Source organism: Amphiprion ocellaris, chromosome 12 (genome assembly GCF_022539595.1).
Source record: "Amphiprion ocellaris isolate individual 3 ecotype Okinawa chromosome 12, ASM2253959v1, whole genome shotgun sequence".
Classification (NCBI taxonomy): Eukaryota; Metazoa; Chordata; class Actinopteri; family Pomacentridae; genus Amphiprion; species Amphiprion ocellaris.
In genome coordinates this window covers 13,640,814-13,663,099 of record NC_072777.1, presented here as the reverse complement: position 1 = coordinate 13,663,099, position 22,286 = coordinate 13,640,814, and the positions used below count along the sequence as shown (strand labels likewise).

The following is a 22,286-nucleotide window of genomic DNA, read 5'->3' as shown; positions in this document are numbered from 1 at the left end:
CTAATTCGTTAATGTTCTTCACTTTTTTTATATGTTACCATGATGCAAACTGAAAAAACATTCTGCTATTGTTTACAGGGGGCACTTTGAGGATATACGCTGACAGTCTGAAGCCCAACATCCCGTATAAGACCATTCTGCTCTCCACGAGAGACACAGCTGACTTTGCTGTGGTAGAGGCGCTGGAGAAGTATGGACTAGAGAAGGAGAATCCCAGGGAGTACTGCATTGCTCGGGTAACAGCACTTTTTCTTGACACAACTCTTTCACCTTCTGCCTTTGAAGATTTCCATGAATTCACATCATGCAGCATATACAATTATGCTCATGTTGATTCATGTAGGGATAATGGAATTTGATCATGGCATCTATTTGTCATAATTTAATGTGTGACATTCACTAGACTGATTTTATTTGCGAGTATACTGGCAGATGTCACCCCTTCCTATGCCTTCATCCTCCCATTTCTCGACTAAACACAACCTTGACCCCTAATCTCATCAATAAACATCTTCATCATCCTTCTGAGAGGCCGTGGAGATGAAAGTCAATGTCACTGTCACACACAGAGAAACACGCACACACGAAAATGGACACACATTTTACCCGACTGGCAGATTACAACAGAATACTACTTGGCACAAAAACCTTCAGGAGGAATGCAATTCAGTTGCTTTCAGACTGAGTGCTATAGCAGCAATGGATGCTCTATGACTGTGTGTGTGTGTGTGTGTGCGTGCGTGCGTGCGTGTGTGCGACGATGAACTTGGCTGCCCTTAACACAGCCTCTCTCATATCTGTCCTCTCAGGTGGCTATAGCCAATCATATGAAATAACTGCTGCTCCCTCAGCCAATACAATGGGAGATCCTCCAGAGACTGAACACACACATACACACTGTTGATAGACAACTGCAATTTGCTGAGACTAAAGCACAGGGAAAGTCCATTAGGTTAGTGAGCAAGAGAAATAAATGCTGGTATACTAGCTAGTAGCATGTCAGCTAGTGTTAATATTCAGGGTAGAGGGGATGTTAACTGAGATCAGACTGAGCAGAATGTAGGACAGCAATAAATAATAATTAAATAAATAATTACAGTCAGTTCTGTAAAGATAATAAGACAAAGCTATAATATTTATGTGCCCCATGAAGAGCATAATTTCATTTTAAAAAGTAAACCTGTGGGAGAAAGTCACAGTTCTTTGTTCTGAAAACCAGCTAATATGTAATGACTCATCTTGACAATTTAAAAATTAGACTTCTGAAACAGCAGTCATCTCTTGTCAAACAAGAAGTTCAACATTTAGAATCCAGTACATATTTTAGACAACATAATATGGTAAAATAAAAGTCACTGAATCTTTAGCCCAGGATCTTTGACTTGAAATCCTGCAATATCATGGGAAAGTAGTTGTTGGACATTTTAGACTATCTGGACAAGAAAAACATTTAGTAGTCCAATTTATGAACTTCTGTTTCTGTGAAGGCTATTAATCCTCTGAACCCCAAAACCCACAAGTGGGTTTGAAAGGCATTTTTCTTTTGTCAAAACTGAGCTATTTATCAGAGCCAGAACTGAAAAGATCTCCTGAACATATCATGTTTCATGTACTGTTCCTTTGGATAAAACAACCAAATCTAAGCTTAAAATTGTGGCAGTTCATCAAAATCACTTTGGTCGACATGTCACTCTTCCTCAAAAATACAGCGTTTACACTAGATCATGTACAAAACCACAACTTCTGCACTCCTCTGAGCATATGATAAGTCATGACTGACTCAGCTGCAATCAGCAGTCACATGCTCAAAATGAAGACTTTTCAGGTGAAATGTTGGCTGTGTTTACGCAGAGCAGAGAGGAGATGATAGGAGAGACTGAGAGGAAAATAAAACATGATCATTAAAACAGAAGCAGCATAGTGGAGCAAGTTGTTGGAAGATACATTCATCATGGTGAAATGTCTTTCTAGACTTGATGTGTAAAGTAGTGAGCAAAACGCATAGTTTGTAGAGGTTATAAATAAATAGGCCAAGTGAAATAGCCTATGAATAAATCTAAATACTAAAAATAGTAAATAGAGTATTTAGATTTGTGGTATTGTAACTTTGTTATAATGCAGTGAAAGACATTTTTGAGCTCTCTTTACTTTTACACATGGTTGTCTTGTTTCCATAGAGCTGCATATCACATGAATATTTGCAATCTGTTTAATGGTACAGTTTGTTATTTTTACTTGTTTAGAGGACTGATTTGTTGTCTGTCTTCTTTTATTTTTCAGCAAGATGATAAATCAGGCAAAGAGGTGATTCTGGATGACACTGAGTGTCCACTGCAGATCTTCAGGGACTGGCCTGCTGACAGAGGTAAAACACACTTTTTACGGCTGCCTTCTACTACATTTACATCATACTGTTTATCTTCTCTGAGTTGCTACCGCCCCCTTTTGCTCTCTTAAAGCAATTACAGTTTTTTTTTGTAGAGTTGGATTTTAAACATAAGAATGCAATATACAGATTTGGACCTTTTCACTGACAATTTGAACGAAACACCGCATAACATTTTAAGTACTGGATGATTTGTCTAAAATTATTTATTCATCCACCAAAAAATGTGTATTGTTTTAATTTTAACTTCAAATGTAACCTACTGACAGCATTGGTAATGAGATTCACTCCCTCTTATCTCAGGAGCATTAGTGTTTCAGCTGAAGAAGAGACCTCCTGACTACCAGGGGAGGAAGGGAAGGAAAGTGGAAGACAAGGGCCTCCGAGGGAAGGACAGCTCACTGCCGCCCGAAAAACTGCCTTATCTGGTTGAGCTGAGCCCAGGTAGAATCACAATGTACACAACACCACAGTGTCTGGATTTGCGTCTGTGATTTCATTAGTGTCAGTATCTATCAGTGGTACTTTTACCAGCAATGTGAACAGGCATACCACCGGCGGAGGCAGCTTTTCTAATGAACATGCAGGGAAAGACAGTGCCCAGTAGGAGGCACTGTAGCTACAGAGGATATGATTTAGTTTTAGCCTAAGGTAAATCTGCCTTTCTTTTCTCTGCTAAGGTGAGTGAAACACGCAGTTACATCATTACAATTGTGGTTTCAGTTCATTTTCTCAGTATGTAGAAACCACTGCAGCTGGTCAGTGATCACTGAAATCTGTATTGGAGACACATCTTACAACTAATTGCATTTACCAGTGCATGGTAGTATAAGTCAGTCCAGCCTGACATCCAGTCAACACCCATTGCTTTCTGAAAAGATGTTATTGCACTATGAGGAATCACAAAAGAAGCACTCAGCTAATACACTATTTGCCTTTAAGCTTTTCTTAAGCGTTACCTATTAATAGAAGCATATTTTAATTCCAGCATTACTCATTTTAGGTGCACAGTTTTCCCTTGAGGCAGGAATCAGCTAACATCAAAGAATGAGTTGTGAATGGAAACACTTCCAGTTCTTAGGATTAAAGTGAAATGTCATCAGGCAGATATGGATCAGATTATATGTAGGTGTTATCAGATCAAAGTTCCACTAAAATATCTCAGCGTTAGAAGTACAATAGCTGAGACCAGGCAGCTTTGTGTGTACATTTTTAAACATAATTTACAAGATAAAAATACAAGCTTAATTTTGGAGTTTTGCGATATGCATTGTGGGAATTGGAGCACAACAACTATAACTAAAATATAAGTATGCAGGGCAGGTTGAGGGACTACAAAGACAAGAAAAGGTAAGTTGCAATAACAACAAAACTCCGGGAATGCAGTATAACATCCCAAATTATTGTTATGAAAAACCTTTCAGGGCATTTTGAGAAAACCTACCTGAGTCTTGCAAAATGTGTCATGTTCTGCCCTAACAGCTTGTTTCTTGCTACTGATCCCTCTATCTTTATCTGCCTTTTTGTCTTTCGTCCTGTCATGCCATTAACTTACCAGGCCTGATGGTGACCCAAACACCTCTCAGCACCCCAGTAGTTTGAACTGTAGTGCTGAAATGGTAATGGGAAACCAGTAGGTCTGGTCCAGGAATATACTAACACATCTACTTCATTCACTGAAAGGCTGATGGGTCACTGTACAAAGAAGACAGCAAAGATGGAAAATCGATTTTGTGACTGTCATAGATAATGGGTGCTGGGCCTGCATTTGTGTGTGTTGGAGTGTGTATGAGTGAGCGTGTTTATTCCTGCACTTTAACCCCAAATAACAACTTACTTTAAAAACACAGTGCAGTGCTAATATTTGTGTGCAGAAGACATTAGATGGAAAAACTTTATCATGATGCACTTCCCTCATTACTGTCAAAGCTGTACTTATTATTTAGATTGCCATCATGAGTAATAACACCATAAAAATGATAGAAACGATAAACATTTACATGAAAGAATATAGAATTGATGACATGGCTGCTTATATTTGATTCCCTCTGTGTCAGACAAGGAGGCGAATGAACTCAGGCTCATGCTTGGCGTCTAATAAAAATTGCCAATTACAACAAGCCACCAAGTTTAAAAATATGTTTCAGCTGAAGGACTGCTCGATTAATCGACTATTAATTAAGTTCTTTTTTGTGTTTTTTTCATCACAAAAGGGAATAGACAAGTTTTCCTGGTGAATTATATATATTATATAAAGTTAACTTTGGTTCAGTACAGCAGAATTTGCACTATACTGTATCCTAAATGTTGGCAGTGAAAGTGTTTTATGTATGTGTGTGTGTTTGTATGCCTTCCATGCATTTAATGGGTTAACAAGGTAATGCTGCATTTTTCCTCCTTGCTGCATTTTCACCCTCTGCTATGTGTCTGTTTTCTTTCCCACCTTCTTATGGCATGGTGTGTATGTGTGTGCGCTTGCCTGTGTGTGCGTGTGGGGCCTGTGCATGTGTCCTCCTACCTGCCTGCCTGCCTGCCTGCCTAGGGCGAGGGAATCACTATGCCTACTACGCCTATCGGCACCATGAAGGTAAAAATCCAATGCACCTCCTGTGTCTGTTGCAGTGGCTGCTGGGGTTGCTGAGGGAGGTCCAGCAAGCCCAACTCCCCACTTTCATCCAATACATTCCCCTCTGCAAAAATCTTACCTTTGATTTAGTTGGCCTTTAGTTGTAGTATCCATATTGTAGAATCCTTTATAAACAAATGTGAATACTGCCTAGAAAGTTTAGACAAAGCAATAAAAACTCTGTTTAAAATCTTCATATTTTCTAAAAGTCATTTACATTTAAGTATGAAATCCTGAATACTTAAATAAGATTAAGCATATTTAAGCAAAAAGGCATCAGGCTGATATTTCACATCACATCTGGCCACCTGGAGATAAAACAGCTTATTTATTTTTAAAGATTTTATTTTCATTATTCTCAAGTAGTTTTTGGAAACATTCACATGCATTTTTATCACAAGTTATGATGAAGCTACCCTTTCACTTGATTGAATCAGTTGATGGAAGCTTTTGCACTCCTGCACCTCATTTAATTTTTAAAGATTTAGGACCAAATAGTAAACACGATTCCATGATTTGAGAAACACTAACAAATCAAAGAATACTTTTAATTAACCAAATACGCTTCGTACACTGAAGTGTAAGCACTGAGCCTTTTGTTATTGAGCTTGTTTCAACAATGATTTTTGATAAATAGAATAGTTTTGTCTAAATCCTCATTATAATCATGTAACAGTCCTAGTTGCCCTGGTATCTTTGTTTTATTAGCTGCCTCTTGTTTCCAGTATTATTTTTAGAAGGTGGTCAGAGGTTTTTCTATTACCCATTCATTTTTTTTTCCAGAGCAGCAAATGTTTTATGTCTTTCTCTCCAGTGAACTAATGTGCCGCTTCGCTTTTACTAAACTCCTGCTTACTAATAGCCATAAACCACTCTGCTGCCCCACCAGCCACCCACAGTTTTTACCGCCTTAGCAGTGCACATGCCAGAATACACCAGTTTGTATAGAATCTTTGATGTTGAAATGATGAATAGATTCTGTGCTGTTAGTTGTGTGTGGTTGACAGTCAGTGTGAGTGTATGAGGTTGTATACTGTTTCTTTAAAATCTAAATGTGATGTGAGTGCAGCCCTGCCCACTGCTAAATCAGAGAGTGTGTGTGTGTGTGTGTGTCCAGATGGGTCTGACTCAAGGGACAAACCAAAGCTATACCGGCTTCAGCACAGCATCACTGAGGTCGGCTCGGACTGCACAGAGGACGGAGCCATCCAGGTAACCACATCACTACAACACTAAGCAGTAACTACATATATTTTAAGTACAAATCATTTTGCAGATATTTTTTTTAGAATTTTTTTTTTAAATTTTGCTGTTAGCATATTGTCTTCTGCTGACTAGAAAACATCAAACTAAATAAACTACAAACAAGGATACAAGACATTACCCAAACCCTCAGTCATTTTCTTTAATCCAGCATGGTTAACCCTGTATATGTGCTGTTATTTAAAATCTTCAGTTTGTATTAGGCTCAAAATGTGTAAGCTAAGTTAGCCTGGCTTGCTAATGTTAGCAGTGATTCCCAATAAAGTTTACTTTTTGTTATGATTAAAACATCTGTTCTGTCAGTGGCAATTCCCACTTTCAGTGTTGTCTTTGAACCACATTGTAGAAAGGATGAATTGCTAACGTTATTATCATGGAGTGATGCACATATCTGTAGGTCAGAAAGTCTTAATTGTTTTGTGACTATCCTAGATATTTTGTCTAGCCTGCTTTATGTAGAAATTTTAAAAATAATATATATAGTACATTAAAAAATAGTTTACAAACTGCTTTCACAGACAAAGCAACCGTGACACCCAAAGATGTGCAAAACAGGAAACCAGACAGGAAGGCTAAACAAAACAGTGTGAAATTTAGGTAAAATTTAAACCAGAAGGCAAAATATGGGGAAAAAAAATCAACTCAAAATTTCAATTAGTGTAAATACAAAAGGAATACTAAAGCAGTAGAATACTTAATAAGAAGTAGAAAATTAGATCAGATAGAAGCAAATCTATTAAAGTGGAATTTTAAAAGTGATTTAAAAGAAATCAGTGATTCTGCGAGCCTCGTCTCCTTAGGCAGGTCGTACTAAAGCCGGGGGCCCTGATGGGAAAAGCAGGATCACCTTGACTTTTCAGCATCCAGAAGGGTCCAGCTAAAGATCTAAGGCTGTGAGCTGTCCCCGGTGTGTTTAGGGTTAGGCAATTAACAGCAGCTTGGAGCAACTAACTGACATATGACTTAAATGGTAATAAAACTGTAGACTTGGTAAATACATTGATGTAGACCTTTTCACCCCGGCTGAGGTTCAGTGATGTCTGTCATCCTTCAGTCTGTATGATGGTAGAAAAGGCTTTAAATTGAATTCTAGGTGGTATTAACACAGCAAAGAATAGTCATGCCAGTTCAGCACTCTGAGTTTTATGCTGTATTTTGAATTATGACACAGATTGCCATAGGCGGTTCTCAAATCCCAGATGAGACTAAAACTACTAACGTAATGTAAGGACCTCAGCTGGTTAACTGCCTCTGGAGTTGACGTGATATTTCAAACTGGTTTTAGCACCGGTTCATACAGATATGGCATCAGTCACTGATGTATCTGCTGTGTTTGTCTCCAGCTGCTCGGCCCGGGGATTCTGCCCCACCACTGCAACCTCATGCACAGTGAAGGTATGGTGACTGTGACGCCGCACGGCCCCGACGCAGACACATTTGTTGACGGGCAGCGTGTTACCGAGACAACGGTGCTGCGTTCAGGCTCCACCCTCCAGTTTGGTTCTGCTCACGTCTTTAAGTTTGTGGACCCGATGTTCGACCAGGGAGGGAAGAGAGAACCAGCTGCCATGATGAGGAGCCGACACAAGTCTGGGTGAGGGAAAGGACAAGGTTCTGTGGTTTGTCTGTGTGTTTGGAAACTGAGCCTTCACCTCAAACTCAGTGACACTTTCTTTGCTTTTCTCGTCCTCCTTTTTTTAAATCTTTTTTTCCCCTCTATCCGTCATCCTCTGTACACACAGTTTTCCAAAATGTGAAAAGGAATAGGGTGTTACTGTAAATGAAGGGAGGAGAGGATGAGGTTTGGAGTTGGCAGACACATCTATAGATGAAGGGCAAGAAAAAGGAGGAGGAGGGAAGTGTGGGGTCGGACAGATGGAGAGAATGAGGAAATGAGAGGAGAGGAAGAGCGGAGGTCTAGGGTTATGGCAGGCAGGCTGCCCTCTAATCTGATCAACATGGTGTTGGGTGTGGCCTCCTGCTCGCTGCAGTTTCACACAACTTCAGGAGAAAGAAAGCGAGCATGCAAGATAAGAGAAGGGAGTGTGTGAGGAAGTTTGGGATGAGTGAAGGACAAGAAAAAGAACTTTTGATTGAATAGACCTTTAATGACTTAATGGATGACTAACTCTGCAAGAAAGGGGTGTGTAAGTAGCCAACAGCATAACTCACAATTGTGTGTGTGTTTCTGCATGAAGTAGTTGTCTTTCAAAGGACTCAAGATGGAAAGCAACACATTCTGGTTTCTCTTGTATAGCTTGTCTTGTCGGTGTTTGACGTGTAGAATATAACTTTCTGTGCTGTTTTCTAAAGTTGACGATGGTCATAAGTATGCTCAGAGCCATTTAAAGTCGGTCTAAAGTTTGTCTAGATGAGCACTTCAGAAAGGAATAAACCTTTCTAATTATATATTGATGAGAAAAAGTAAAATAAATGTATATTTTATCTATGGCAGTTACTTGGTTTAAAATAATCTAGCAGAAGCCTAATGTTGGTATGTTTGGTTGCTAGATTGGTAGCAGGAGCATTCTGAATGAGACTTCAGTGGCTGAATAGTGACATGAAGCTGTATATATATTTAGATGTGGGCTGTAACTGGGCTCTCACTCCATGTTCGTCGGAGGGTTTGTGAGACTTTGGTACACGCTTACATTCCAGCCAAAAACTCCATCAGGTGATTTTGATTAGTACCTTCAACCAGAGAGGAAGAAGAAGTCAGCAAGTGGACTGAGCTGGAATAAAACCCTGCAGGGTTCTTGTCCTGTAAACTTGGCACGCTTACTCTTTTTTCTTGCTTTATTTATTTATTTATTTTTATTACTTTCTAACCCTCTGAACCCCCAAGCAGTTTCTGGGAGTGTTTTTTTGGATTCTGTCACATTTTTACTGACCGTGGGCTCATTTTTCACCACAATATGAAGTCCTGCACCTCTGTGGAAACAGCTCAACCATGGCAAGATGAAGCACCTCAAAAATGACTTTTTGGCTCTCGAACAAAGTTATAATGCCATAAATCATAAAAAAGAAGAAACAAAAGTTGAATTTCAAAACATTTGCAAGCATTTTTAGCTGTACATAAATAATTTACTGTTTAAGTAGGCATTGTTCACACAATTCTACACATCAAAATATATTTTACCATGATGAATGCATGTTGCAATAATTTGGTGCCAACATTGTTTTGGTTTCCACACTTATCTCTTATGTGCTGTGGGCAAGAACAGACTACAGTTCAGCCTAAAATAGTCAGAATTATTGTTGCATGATTGTCGGACACTGTTCAGTCACTTGTAGCTTCCCAGTAATGCTGAGATGTGCAATAATTGTTGTTTAAGATTATTATTTTGTGGTCTTTTTAGCCTTTATTATAGTGGACAGTAGAGAGCGAGACAGAAAACATGGGGAGAAGAGTTGGGGAAGGACCTACAGCAAATGGCCATGGGTCGGACTCATGCCTGCTACGTTGGGGACTATTGCCCCTGTTTATGGGTCGCCTGCTCAACTAGTTGAGCCTCCGGGATGCCCTCAATAATTGTTGTTTAATTACGGGATCTGATGCAAACAGTGTATTTTTAATTTTTGAAAGGGAAATGAAATATCAATATTTTAACCTTGGAAGTGGTTATTGTTCCTGACAGAACCATACGTCACCTGTGATTCGATAATGTACCATTGGAAAGTTGAAAATTTGATGATTCTCATAGTTTATAGTGTCTAGCTCCAGTAAATGATGTAATTTCTCTCGTTTTTTATCAGGGTAACTTGCTCTTTAAACCCACTGGTGGGTTTGTGATTGGGGGTTTATAGTTTATATTGTAGAGTTATAGTTAAGCTTGTAACTCCTATTTTATATTCAGTTAGTCATCTCTTTGGTATGCTGTCATGTTTTATCTGTTTTGTTATTGGTCGAATAATGACTTTATTTTAAATGTTTAATTTATTGATTGACTTCTTTGCTGTTGAGGGCAGAAAGCTTTAATTCTTAAGCTTTAAGTCTGACTCTGTCGAGAGAAAGATAAAAGAAAAATCAGTGATGGAATAGAGGAAGGTGTGTGGATGGTTTGTCCTCCAGTAACTACACCAAGTGTAGCAGTTTAGATGGCAAGTTATTATTTGGTAACACTCTGTTTTCTTAACCCATCTGATTACAATTCACTATTATTTTTGTAATTTGTTGGAATAGAGTATTGACCCACGTATGAATAAAGTTAAGGCAAGGAATGGTTTGTCACTCAAAAAACAGGTAGGCCTCTGCTTGTAGTTTTGCATGTCAACTGACATGATTTTAGCTTATAGTGAAAGTTAATTTAAAAAGTGGTGATACACATATAATTAATGTTCTTCACAAATGTTGTCACATATTACTTCTTAAAATATTATCCAACATAGAAAATTAGCTGTATGTGGTTCAGGCATGGGGATGGATGTTCCTTCCACTTGTAAAGTAATTTATGTTCTTGAGGTTAAACACTCAATTTCTATCTCAGGAATGAAAACTTCAACATTACATTTTGCAACTTGCAAATATACACTGATTCATCCAACAATCTGTGCAAATTACATTTTTTTATGTTAACAGTAAATGAAATGACTGAAATGTAACCCATTGGGTAAAATTACTGCACAGTCTATCTTTTTTTTTTGCCTTCTTTTATTGCTACTGATTAAGTATATATCTCCGGTACATGCCAGTATTGTTTTGTCAACCTGACTTATGCCAGTGATGTGTTTACAGCTACGGTAGTTTGACTGCCATCAGATGGCAAAAATTGTCAGTCCTGCCATATGTAAACAAGCAGTGGATCAGAAGGTCAATATAAGCTAATTAAGCTAGTCATTAATGTCAAATTGTATCTACATTTGACCTGCTGTCCAGCATTCAAAAGGTCAAATGACATATAGAGCAACTACTGGGAGGAGCTGCGTCCTACTGTCATAACCATGGACAGGCTGAGAATTGTGTAATTTTCTGATGTCTAGAATTACATTAACGAGTTACACTGTGCAGCTCTGTGCTGTCTCAATCTGGAACACAAGTCTGAAGTTGTGGATGTGGATCCCTGTGGTTTTCTGGGCTGCTTTCCATTGTCCTGCTGCACAAACATACAAGGATACCTCGTTCACTCAGGCAGGAGACACATGAGGATGTTTAGGCCGATTACAACCGCAGTTTGGCAATACAACACATTTTTAAGATCTGAGTTATCTGGCATCAGATTTTGGCAGTTTCACAGATGATCTTGTAGTGAATGAGTGTTCAGATGTTCAGTCTGTTGCCTCTTAACTTCATCAGGACCTTCATCTGTATTTAGCATTAGTCGCTTAGAGGAGAGCATGAAAGAAAGATGGTGGAAGTCTGGAAAGAAGCATAATTGGCATCCATGTTTGTTTGGATTATTCCTCTTATCTTACATGTTTTTAATCCAAAAGTTGTGAACTAATCTTTGTAGACATGACAGTGCAGACTTGAGATTTTAACATTTTATCCAGATGTTTCTGTACATTTTAATTTGATAAAAATATCTTGCAGTGGTTTGTGTGTTTATTTGACTTGGTGTGTATTGACACAGGAACAGTGTAATGTAACAAGACAGCGTGTGATTATTATCTGTGCTTTCATTTTCAGTTTTGGCATATTATTATGAAGCAGTCAAACAAGCTGTCTAAATTCAGTAGTGTTTAGTATAGGATCACAGTATTGCTATGTCTTCTGAACAGCATTTCATACCAAGAAACAAGTAATGCCAAGCCAGGATTCATAAAAATTTGTGAGGTGGAGCGAGACCAAAAAATCAGCTAGTGTGGCTTGGTCTTGCTTCTGGTTTCTGGTTACTTGTATAGCTTAAGGAAAGTCCTTTATTCCCAGGCTGCAGTGTGAGACAGCATGTTGAACTGGAATGGGAGATGAAAAGATCTGCGTTCAAAGGCTGAAAACATCTGCTTAAAGTTCATCTGCTTTAATATAAACAAAGTTTGAATGGCCTTATCTGTTGAGTGTTAAAGTTGTCATCAGTAGATAAAAAAATGTAAATACCAACAAATGTATTATCTCTGCAAACCTAGTTTTAAGACAGAAAATCTATGTAATGTCTATCCATATCCATGTAAGTGTAGTCATGCTGTTAATGATTTAACCTACTTTGGCTGCTGGTGGTTATTGTGTACGTGACAAAGACCTCCCTGTCAATGAGGCAGAGCACAAAAGCTCTGTATGTTTGTGTTTGTTTTATGCCATTCATTTGACATTGATGCCCTGCTATCATGTGAGGCATGTAAAGCAGAAGCATGTCTTTTAAACCTGACTGCAGTCACATGCAATTAATGTCTATCAAACACACATACACAGATCGTCCCGGTTTTGTTGTATGTCAGGACTCCAGCATGGCCTCTCTATATCTAATTAGACTGTTACGTAAGTGTGTGTGCATAACACAAACTATCTGTCTGCATATATTAGTGAGTCATTCATTTACTGCATCTCTCATCCAGCTCTCTCCTCCCTGACAATTAGTTAGATAAGTGAGTGTGTCTGGGTTTGTGTGTGTGTCTGGATTAAGTCTGAGCTCTTGTCGTTGTCAGTAATGAAAAGTCAGCTATAGAGAGCCCAGTTCCTCATCTAACCGCCTGAATGTTTGTGTCTCTGCTGCAGCAGTGTGCCAGAAACCACCTTCGACCTTCACGGAGACGTCCACAGTGGAGCTGCCCTGCCCACCAGCAAGGTAACACACTCACTCACATTTGTGTATATCTGCTGTGTTGCATTTAAGATAGAAACATTCTGCTCAGAAATGTAAAAAAACATTTTGTCAGTAGTTCTATTGTTGCACCGATCCAATCTGCTGAAATGGTATCTGTGGCAGTGCTGACCTTCGTTAATCAGGTTGGACAACTCTCATTGATCATGTTAAATGTAGTTTTCATCAATTTTATTTGACTGTGTTGATCATGTAAATAGAGATTGTATAAATAGCCAGTTTATTGTGGTCTAGAAGTGATGTTAATGTTTTTGTACCCCGCAATGAGTCTTCAGACTGTAAATATAAAAACAAGAGACAGCTGGTATCAGATTTGTACTCTGGGAGAGAAGACAATAGGTTGATGCATCTGTAGTTGTCATGAATATTTTCTTGTTTCTAAGCAAAACTTATCAAGACCCAAACATGTCTTGCTAAAAATAGCTACTGTTTTGCATAATTAGTCATCAGCGGTGATATGCTAAATACTTCCTTAATTCATCAATCACTTCTTTGGCTTAGAAAATGTCAAATGCTTGTCAGGATGTGCGTTTCATCTAATCAACAGTCAACAATCTGAAGAGATTCAATTATAATTATATAATGAAGGATAAAAGCAGCATGCCCACACATTTGTGCAGCTGGAACAAAAATGACTGAAAAAATTAATTATCTAAATTACTGCAAACTAATTTTTTGCCTTTGCATTAATCCTGTGACTAACTGCAGCAGCTCTAGACATGCACAGTATATACAAAAGAAATACGTTTGGAAGAGTATGTGTAGTACTGCATGTTTGGCACACTATAGACAGAAATAGAAATTTAATTTATGACTAGAAAGCTGTAAAAGAAGTGTCATGTCGTGTTTGCTGCTTGTTAGTCGTTCGAAAAGTGACTGTAACCCAAGACATCATGTCAGTGTTCTCCAACGAAGCCACAGAAGACCAACACTTTGATTTAGTTTGTCAGCACTGTATATACAAATCTCAAATGTGACTGAAACCTCACAGTACAGTAGTCATTATTTACTTTATTTATTTAAATCCGGATCATCCTCAGTAAATTAAAGTAGAAAAATATGATTTTGTTGAAGCTGATTTCCTCTGTGTGTGCAGAGCTCAGGAAAGCTGGAGATGGAGAGAGGCATGGTCAAACCCATGATCAGAGGAGAACAGCAGGACAGCAGGTCAGACACACAGCTTTCTCCTCTTCATCATCTCCTTCCATCCTCTGACTCCTACTTACTCTTGTCACAGTCGTAAGTGTTGTCTTCCACTTCTAATGGTGTTATTCTGTCTCATCAGGTCTCAGGACATTTCAGCAGACAGAACGGAGTTGACTCTTCCAGCCAGCATCGAGTTCAGAGACAATTGTAAGTGTCTGTGAATCTCTTTCTGCCTCTCTCCATTCCCTCACTATGTTAGTGGCACAGTCAATAGCTGGAAACTATTGAACACTTCACGTTGCCTTTATAATGTGTTTGATAAGTGTTCCTGACCTCACTGCATTGGTAGCAGTACTTTGTGAATGATATGTAATTGTTTATGCATGTAATTCAGAGGCTTTTCCCATTTCCTCACTCTGGACTTCTGCACTACCTGCCTGATGAATTCAGTCAGAAATCCCTTATCATTTTCATTTTGCGGCATTAATCTAACTTCCATAAACAGAGATAATAATATTGTATTTGCATAGTGTGCGACTTATGTTTGGAAAAAAATTCAGTGGGATCAGTTTATAGTTGAAAAGCTTTGTTTCCTGTAATGCATCAAGATAACACAGTTAATTTGACATTTATATTCCATTATCCATCCATCCATCCATTATCTATACACCGCTTAATCCTCACTAGGGTCATGGGGGGGCTGGAGTCTATCCCAGCTGACTCGGGCGAAGGCAGGGGACACCCTGGACAGGTCACCAGTCTGTCGCAGGGCTACATACAGAGACAAACAATCACTCTCACATTCACACCTACGGGCAATTTAGAATGATCAATTAACCTCAGCATATTTTTGGACTGTGGGAGGAAGCCGGAGTACCCGGAGAGAACCCACGCATGCACAGGGAGAACATGCAAACTCCATGCAGAAAGATCCCGGGAAAGCCGGGACGCGAACCAGGGACCTTCTTGCTGCAAGGCGAAAGTGCTAACCACTACACCACTGTGCAGCCCGACATTTATATTGTTATGTTGAAATATGATAAATTGGTTAGTATGGAGTAGTCAAAATAAATATGTTGTTTTTATATCTGCAAAACATAGTCTTTGTAACTTGTGGAGATATAGTGCTGAAGCAGTAATAAAATGATTTTTTTCTTATGGGTTATGCAGTTGATTAAAATTAACTGCTTATTTTTAAGTAGGCCTACTGGGTCGTATGTGAATCACAAATGCCAAATAACTCTGAAATAGAACCCAAAATGGAGTTTAGACAGGACATGGAGGGAAAAATACCATCTAGTTTAGTGGAATAACAATACAGCTACTATTGGAATTACTCTGTATTGCATATTGTATATCAATGTTCAGTACTGACATAGAGAAGAACACAAACTAAGCCAAACATCAAAGGGAGTTATTATTCAGCAGGCTGTCTGTGCCTTCATCTGTCAAAATGCACCACATAGACTGATGTTTTGTCCAGCTAGCTGCTCCAGTACAACATCCGCTGTCTCTCCAATATCACATTCCAAAAAGTTCTTAAATCTGTCTTAGCCTTTTTGTATTCGACTGAGGTCAGTCATTTAACCTCAGCTGTATAATGTAATAAAAGGAAAATGTAATCTCCTCCCTCTGTAGGACTGGAAAGAGAAAAATTCAGAGTTAGACCAAATCATCCTAATCTTCTGCTTATAATTTTCTGCCTCTCAAGTGTATCCTTTATTAGATGGATTCAGTCAAAACTCTGTTGGCTATGATTGTTAAATTTATCATCTTACGAAGTCTATCAAGTCCTATAAGTAGGATTTTCACACACCCATCGTTTCCCACACTCTTTGTAGCTCTAAGCTCCTGTAGCTGTTTGCTTTGTCTTTGTGACACATCTGTTTATTGACTTTCTGTGTGCTTGGGGCCTAAGTGTGTCTCTGTCCACACTGTATATTTGGCATAGTGTGAGATAATCTGTTTTCCCAGGAAATGGAGGGTTTTGACTAGTCATACAGTGGTTTATCCCATACCTACAGTGCACTGGGTGAAACCATTTGCCCTAAGAGGCAGAAAGTGTGTTTGGTACAGTGACGCACATGTACCACTAAAATCTGAATTCTTACAGTGCTTCTGGGTTTCTCAGGGAGGGTTGCAGTAGTGCTGCTAAAGAGCAGCTGCAACCAGTTTAACATCAAATAGTTACCACCCGAGCTTAACTGAAAGAAAATGATTCCACAGTAAGGCAAGTGGTTTTATTGCTGTATCTCAAATGACACGTGCGGCCAAGTTTTGCACCAACACAGTGACTTACACAAACTGCTTTTTGCAGCTCAGCTTTGATTTATTACAGGCACTGTTGGCCAGCTTTGATAAATGTAATGAATTTTGATTTAATAGATATTTATGTGGATTTGGTCACTGGTGGTGAGCAAATTAGAAGGAATGGTAGTAGTGGAGGTAGAAACACTAGTAGTGACAACAGTAAAGCCAATGCAGAGGGCCTTAGTCAAAAATAAATAAATAAAAAGACAGGGTTGTCCACTAAGAAATTTACTTTGTCACATGATGATTCTAATGTTTACCACATGATTGCTGAGAATGAAGATAAAATGACTGCTAATGTAAGAACTTTCAATAGTTGTAAATTCCATCATGAGAGCATAAGAAACAGTTGTGTAGTGATTTGGCATCGAACAAGCCTTTATAACTCAAATCAGCCTACCCAGACTGTGTACAGGGACTTGAGTATCCCAGTTATGACTGTGTTTTTGTAGTATCCCATTAGTGTTTGGGCATGTAAATATCATATCCTGCGTTCAGAAACCTGGATGGTTGGTTTTGAGAAACCCAAATATGCTAGCGGGAGTGCTCTGAAAGAAATCAGGACACTGTTGCATGTATACAATTCATCCTGCTTTCTGACCGCTGCAGACTACCTGCGCAGGCACAGCTTCAGTCAAGTGATACAATAGAAAAACAAACAGGTTTGGGACTTCGATGATGCGGCTTAGAACTTTATCCACCATAACACTACGGAACTTGCATACACATCTCTAACTGGGCTTCTGTCAAACACAAGCTGGTATTACTGGTTAGCAACCAAGCGAAACTTTGCACACTTTGTACGCCATTGTGGACACTCATCTGTAACAGAACTGGTGCTCGCACTGTTTTTTGTTTTTTTTCTGGTCTCAACTGAGACACACAGCTGGTGAAAGAATACCATACGCATGGATAAATTTTTCTCCACTCGGGGTTTCTGAACTCCATCAAGGAAACCCTGACTGCTTGACACCAGTCAAAGTGGAGGACATGTTTAATATTTCCTGTCTGTCAGGACTCTTACTGCTGGAAATAAGGTAACTCAGCCAAATCTGCAAGGTGTTCTTTGCATTTAATTATCCTAAGCCTGCTGTAAGCCACACTCAAATTACTTTAAGGTTTGGCTACCAGTTACAGGAATGTGAGATCAAATTGTTGGTTTGTGTTGTAAACATCACAGGTGCCTACACAAACAGCAAGCAGTAATCAGTAACTGGGACACTAGTGTACATGAATTTGAAGATTTCCGTGTGCTTCATGTAAGCACCATATCTCAAATATGACAACAACTGGGATAAGCCTCATAACTGGAATAGTGGTGCGCATGTAAACACAGTTGTTGTCTCATCTGTAGCACACAAAATGCCTTGACCATCACAGGTTTTGAGCTTTTTTGACACAGTGCTGTTTTTGATCTAAATGCGTAGGAGTACAACAGGTAGCAGGGTCCCCCTCAATAATTCAGCAGTGGTGAGAAGTAGCATCTCGTTCGTTATGATCTAAACTATAGGTTCTTGTATTGTATTATGATACATTGTTAGTATAATTGTGTGGTATATGACATTTGCTGTGTGCATTAGTATATCTACTCTGGTGTCCCATTCCATGATAGAGCCTTAGCCACTTATTGTCTCAGTGTTCTCATGATAGCAATAATAGATCTTTTTGGGTGATGCTGATTTCCTCTCAATCCACTACCAAAAGGGACGAAGTGAAATATATGTAATGTTTGCACAAATTCTGACACACGGCAACCTCAACTGAAAATCTCAACATTGGTGTTTACTTATGAATGTCTTGTCACTCTGTGTGCCCCTCCAGCTGAAGACACCTTCCTCTCCGCCATCATCAACTACACCAACAGCTCCACAGTTCACTTCAAACTCTCGCCCACTTATGTCCTGTACATGGCCTGCCGCTACGTCCTGTCGCCCTCTTACCGTCCTGATATGTCGCCGTCAGAGAGGACGCACAAAGTCATCGCCATCGTCAACAAGATGGTGAGCATGATGGAAGGCGTCATCCAGGTTAGTAACATTACTTTTCAAGCTTTTTTTTGGGTGCATTTTCATATCGAACGTAATCTCATTGATTGATTTGCTCATTATCTCAGTGTGTCTTGCTGCCGTTAACGTGGTCACTCCCCTCCATAATGCCGTGTCTGCTTGTGTTCAAATATGAGCATTATGTGACGTTTTTCTTAATTCACCCCATTAACTGTATTCTTACAAACTACAACCTCTGTAGTTGTTGTAAAGTGTGTGTACATGTGTTTGTTGCCTTTCTCCTGTTACCTCGTATGTACCAATCTGTGCTTTTGTCTTTTGTTTGTGACCTGTAAGTGTTAAATGCTCGTGTGTGAAGCCTGCTAGTGTATACTGATCTTCAGCTAGCATGGAGCTGTTGCTATTCCTTAGGGCTTTAATTCATTTGCATTAATTAATTTAAAATTTTCCGTATTGGGGCCAGTATTATTGCAGAGTTTTTAAGCAGCAATACCAAAGCAATAATTTCTAGAGATCTCATTTTCTGTCAGTATAAATACACTAGCCTGTATAAATAGATTAAATCAAATGCACCTATGTTTAATATTGTATTAACACAAACAGCTGTAGGAACTTTTACTAAATACACTATATTGAACACATTTCTCTCCTCAGTCAGAAAAACTATTGAAAATATGAAGACAAGTCTAAGAATATTACAATCAGTATCTAATAAGAATAGGTAATACGTGACATATTTGCTACTGACTAATTTTCACCTTATACGAGTTAAAGTCTGTTATGATGCACAGAACCTTGGGAGCTTGAAATTGGAGGAAAAAAGTCACATAAGCACTTTAAGTTTTTCTAAAAGCCTCCAGCAGTCAGGCTCAGTGAAACACATGCCATTTCTTCGTAGTGCAGTTGACTTTTATTTGTTTGGCTCGCAGCCAGCTTTTCACTGCTTTTGACATGCAGGGAAGTTATGAAAGAAAACACACAAACACATTCAGACACGCACACAGTGAACTGTAGGACTCAATCTATTTAAGTCTGTGTGTAGTAGGTTTTTGGTTTTATAGAGTTTCAAGGAAATATCTTTAGCTACTGAAGAATGTGGGAATGTTTGAGCTAACTTCAGATAGCTTTTTAAACTGTTGGCATTGTGAGTGGGCATTTTCTCTTATTATTGGTGTATTAATTACTGCATCCTATTTACTATATACTATATATAATAACTGGATGTTGAGCGCTTGCAAAACTCCATTTCAGTGGGTGTCTTGCCCTGTGTGAGAACATAAATGTGCTTTGAATCATGCTGCAATAGATCTTAACTCCATTATTATTTAAAATTTCATCAATAGAAGTGCATAAAGATTATGAAATGGCAATGTAGTATTTTTAAATTTAAGCATAATAACTTGGTTTTATTACCAAGAGTAGAGGCAACACACCTAAAAGTTTATTATTAATCTTAGTTCGACACACTGATGCCATATTTTGCATGAGAGTATGTCACAATTCAGGAACGGATTTGCTGCTCTAAGTTTTTGCCAACAGATTTCTGACTAACCAGGCATTGTTTTTTTGTATTGTGTGCTAAGGCTGCATTTCTTTTCATTAATAGATATATTAAGCGGAAAGTATTTGTTGATTCCAAACATTATTCTGGTAAAATATCAATCATGTATATGTGTTACTGTTTCAAAGAATTTAAGAGATACAACTGCTCTTTTCAGATTCATTCTGTATACATCAACAATGTGAGATGCCCAGTGTAACCAGATTTCTTTTTAACTCTGAGAACTTGTGAGGTCAGAACCTTTTCAAACTCAGCAGTCGTGACTGAGAACTGACCTGTACACTTTGAGCTGATTTAACTGACCTTTAAAGTGCCAAAAACTTATATATAAACCCCAGTGTTGGTGTAGAGTTGTAAATATGTGAGTCTTCACACAGTCATGGATATATTTAGATACAACATATAGGTTGATTCCTGACTGTTTTTATGTAAAGCTTCTGAAATTACTGAGAACTGACATGTATACTTTGACCTTTAAAGTGCCAAAAACTTATATATAAACCCCAGTGTTGGTATAGAGTTGTAAATATGTGAGTCTTCACACAGTCATGGGATATATTTAGATACAACATATAGGTTGATTCCTGATTGTTTTGATGTGAAGCTCCTGAGATTTAAAGCTTTAAATGAACCTTGATCAGTTTCATAAACACCCTGTAATGTTTTCTTTACCGAATGAGTTTCCTGCTGATCTCCATCAGTTAATTTTCTTTAACTTATTCAATATGGCTTTACACTGTAAACCATGACCATGTGTGTGTCAAAGTGTATGTGTGTGTGTGTGTGTGTTACATGGCTGTGTCCATACTGTAGCTGTTGACGTGTTTTCTCTCTGTCCTGTGAACGTATCCTCCTCCTCCTCCTACTCCTCTTCCTCTTCTTCCTTCCATCCAGGAGATTCCTGAAGGTGATCAGGTAGGATAGCACAATAGCACACCATGATACGGCTGCTAAAGACTCGTCTACCTCTTTCTTACGCTCTTATTTACTCTCTTTATCTCTTTCTCTTGGGGTTGGCGATATTGATAGAATGAGTGGAAAATACCTTATGTCCAATGTACTATTTGTTTGAGTCTTAGGTTGTTGTTGCCCAAAGCCCTACTCCAAGATCTTTTTAGCACAATTTATATCATTTCCAGAACTATTTTTTAAAGAATACTAGGTTTCAAAGAAAGTTAATGGCCAGAAACACAATTTAAAATTTGGTGGTACAGTAAACAAAATTAGTTTTTTTTAAAGGTCAGCTACATATACCATATATAAATGTATTTACTGAATATTACAGTGCAACAGTATATTTTTTAAAGATGAGACTCTGCAAACCTTGGTATTAATTTTTATAAAATAATAATGCTTTCCACAGATTGTTAAACTTCTTGTAAATTGGATCACCAGCTCTCCCTTTCTTTTACACTTACTTCATGCTGATATTTTCATATTTACAACGGTTTAAGTAAAACAGCACACATCAGCACTGAACATTTCCGAAAAGGCGACTTTACAAGAGCAGCACACTGCTGAGTGTTGTGTACTTTTGCACCCAAAGGAAGGATGAGTGACTTTCTTGGCAAAACCAATACAATACATTTAAAATATTTTTATGCCATGAATTCTTAAGTTCTATTTGTTTGCTTGAAACTTCATGTTCTTTACATCTAAATTAAGTTAAATCTGACAGCATTTACAGGGTGATGCCACATCATGTCGTCCAACCTCAACAACCATCCGGCTATCTTCTATTAATCTCTGCCTTCAACTTCTCTCTCCCTGGACTGCTCTCTTCTCAGCTCTTTCTGTCTGCTTTTTTGGCAAGCCCTTCATTGTTGCTGCTGCTTCTTTTTTTTCTCCATTCTAACAGAAATATAAAATGCAGCCATAATAATGCGTCCTACCCACAGCTGGAAACTAAGCAACAACAGCAACATCAACCCGACTAATTCCATTCAGCTTCCTGGACCTGCCTGATACTAAAAAACATAAAATATAAACCAAAAACAGCAAAACCAAAGCAACTACTCTTCTCCATTGTTGCTCCATCTTTCACTCTGGCATCCATTTTGTGTGACATCATGTCTTGCTTCTCCTACTCAACAGTGTGGATGAGAGACAAGTCGCGTCCCTCTGACTTCCGCCACCTCCTCTGCTTCATTTGTCTGTTTGGAATTTCATTTAATATGTTCAACCATCTGTCTGTTTTTTAAATGTTTCCTAAGTGTTGTATTTTGGATGCACT

The 22,286-nt window shown here is 38.5% G+C and overlaps 1 protein-coding gene across 1 annotated transcript in view; it reads left to right on the top strand.

Annotated features, from left to right (window-relative positions):
- Positions 1 to 22,286, top strand: part of afdna (afadin, adherens junction formation factor a) — a 114,030-nt gene that overhangs the window by 37,468 nt on the left and 54,276 nt on the right. The window contains exons 6-15 of the mRNA XM_055016179.1: positions 79 to 236; positions 2,281 to 2,365; positions 2,690 to 2,830; positions 4,929 to 4,973; positions 6,130 to 6,224; positions 7,619 to 7,869; positions 12,925 to 12,994; positions 14,127 to 14,197; positions 14,316 to 14,383; positions 18,308 to 18,513. Of these exons, the coding sequence (XP_054872154.1) occupies positions 79 to 236; positions 2,281 to 2,365; positions 2,690 to 2,830; positions 4,929 to 4,973; positions 6,130 to 6,224; positions 7,619 to 7,869; positions 12,925 to 12,994; positions 14,127 to 14,197; positions 14,316 to 14,383; positions 18,308 to 18,513 (1,190 nt within the window). The remainder of the gene's footprint in view (positions 1 to 78; positions 237 to 2,280; positions 2,366 to 2,689; positions 2,831 to 4,928; positions 4,974 to 6,129; positions 6,225 to 7,618; positions 7,870 to 12,924; positions 12,995 to 14,126; positions 14,198 to 14,315; positions 14,384 to 18,307; positions 18,514 to 22,286) is intronic.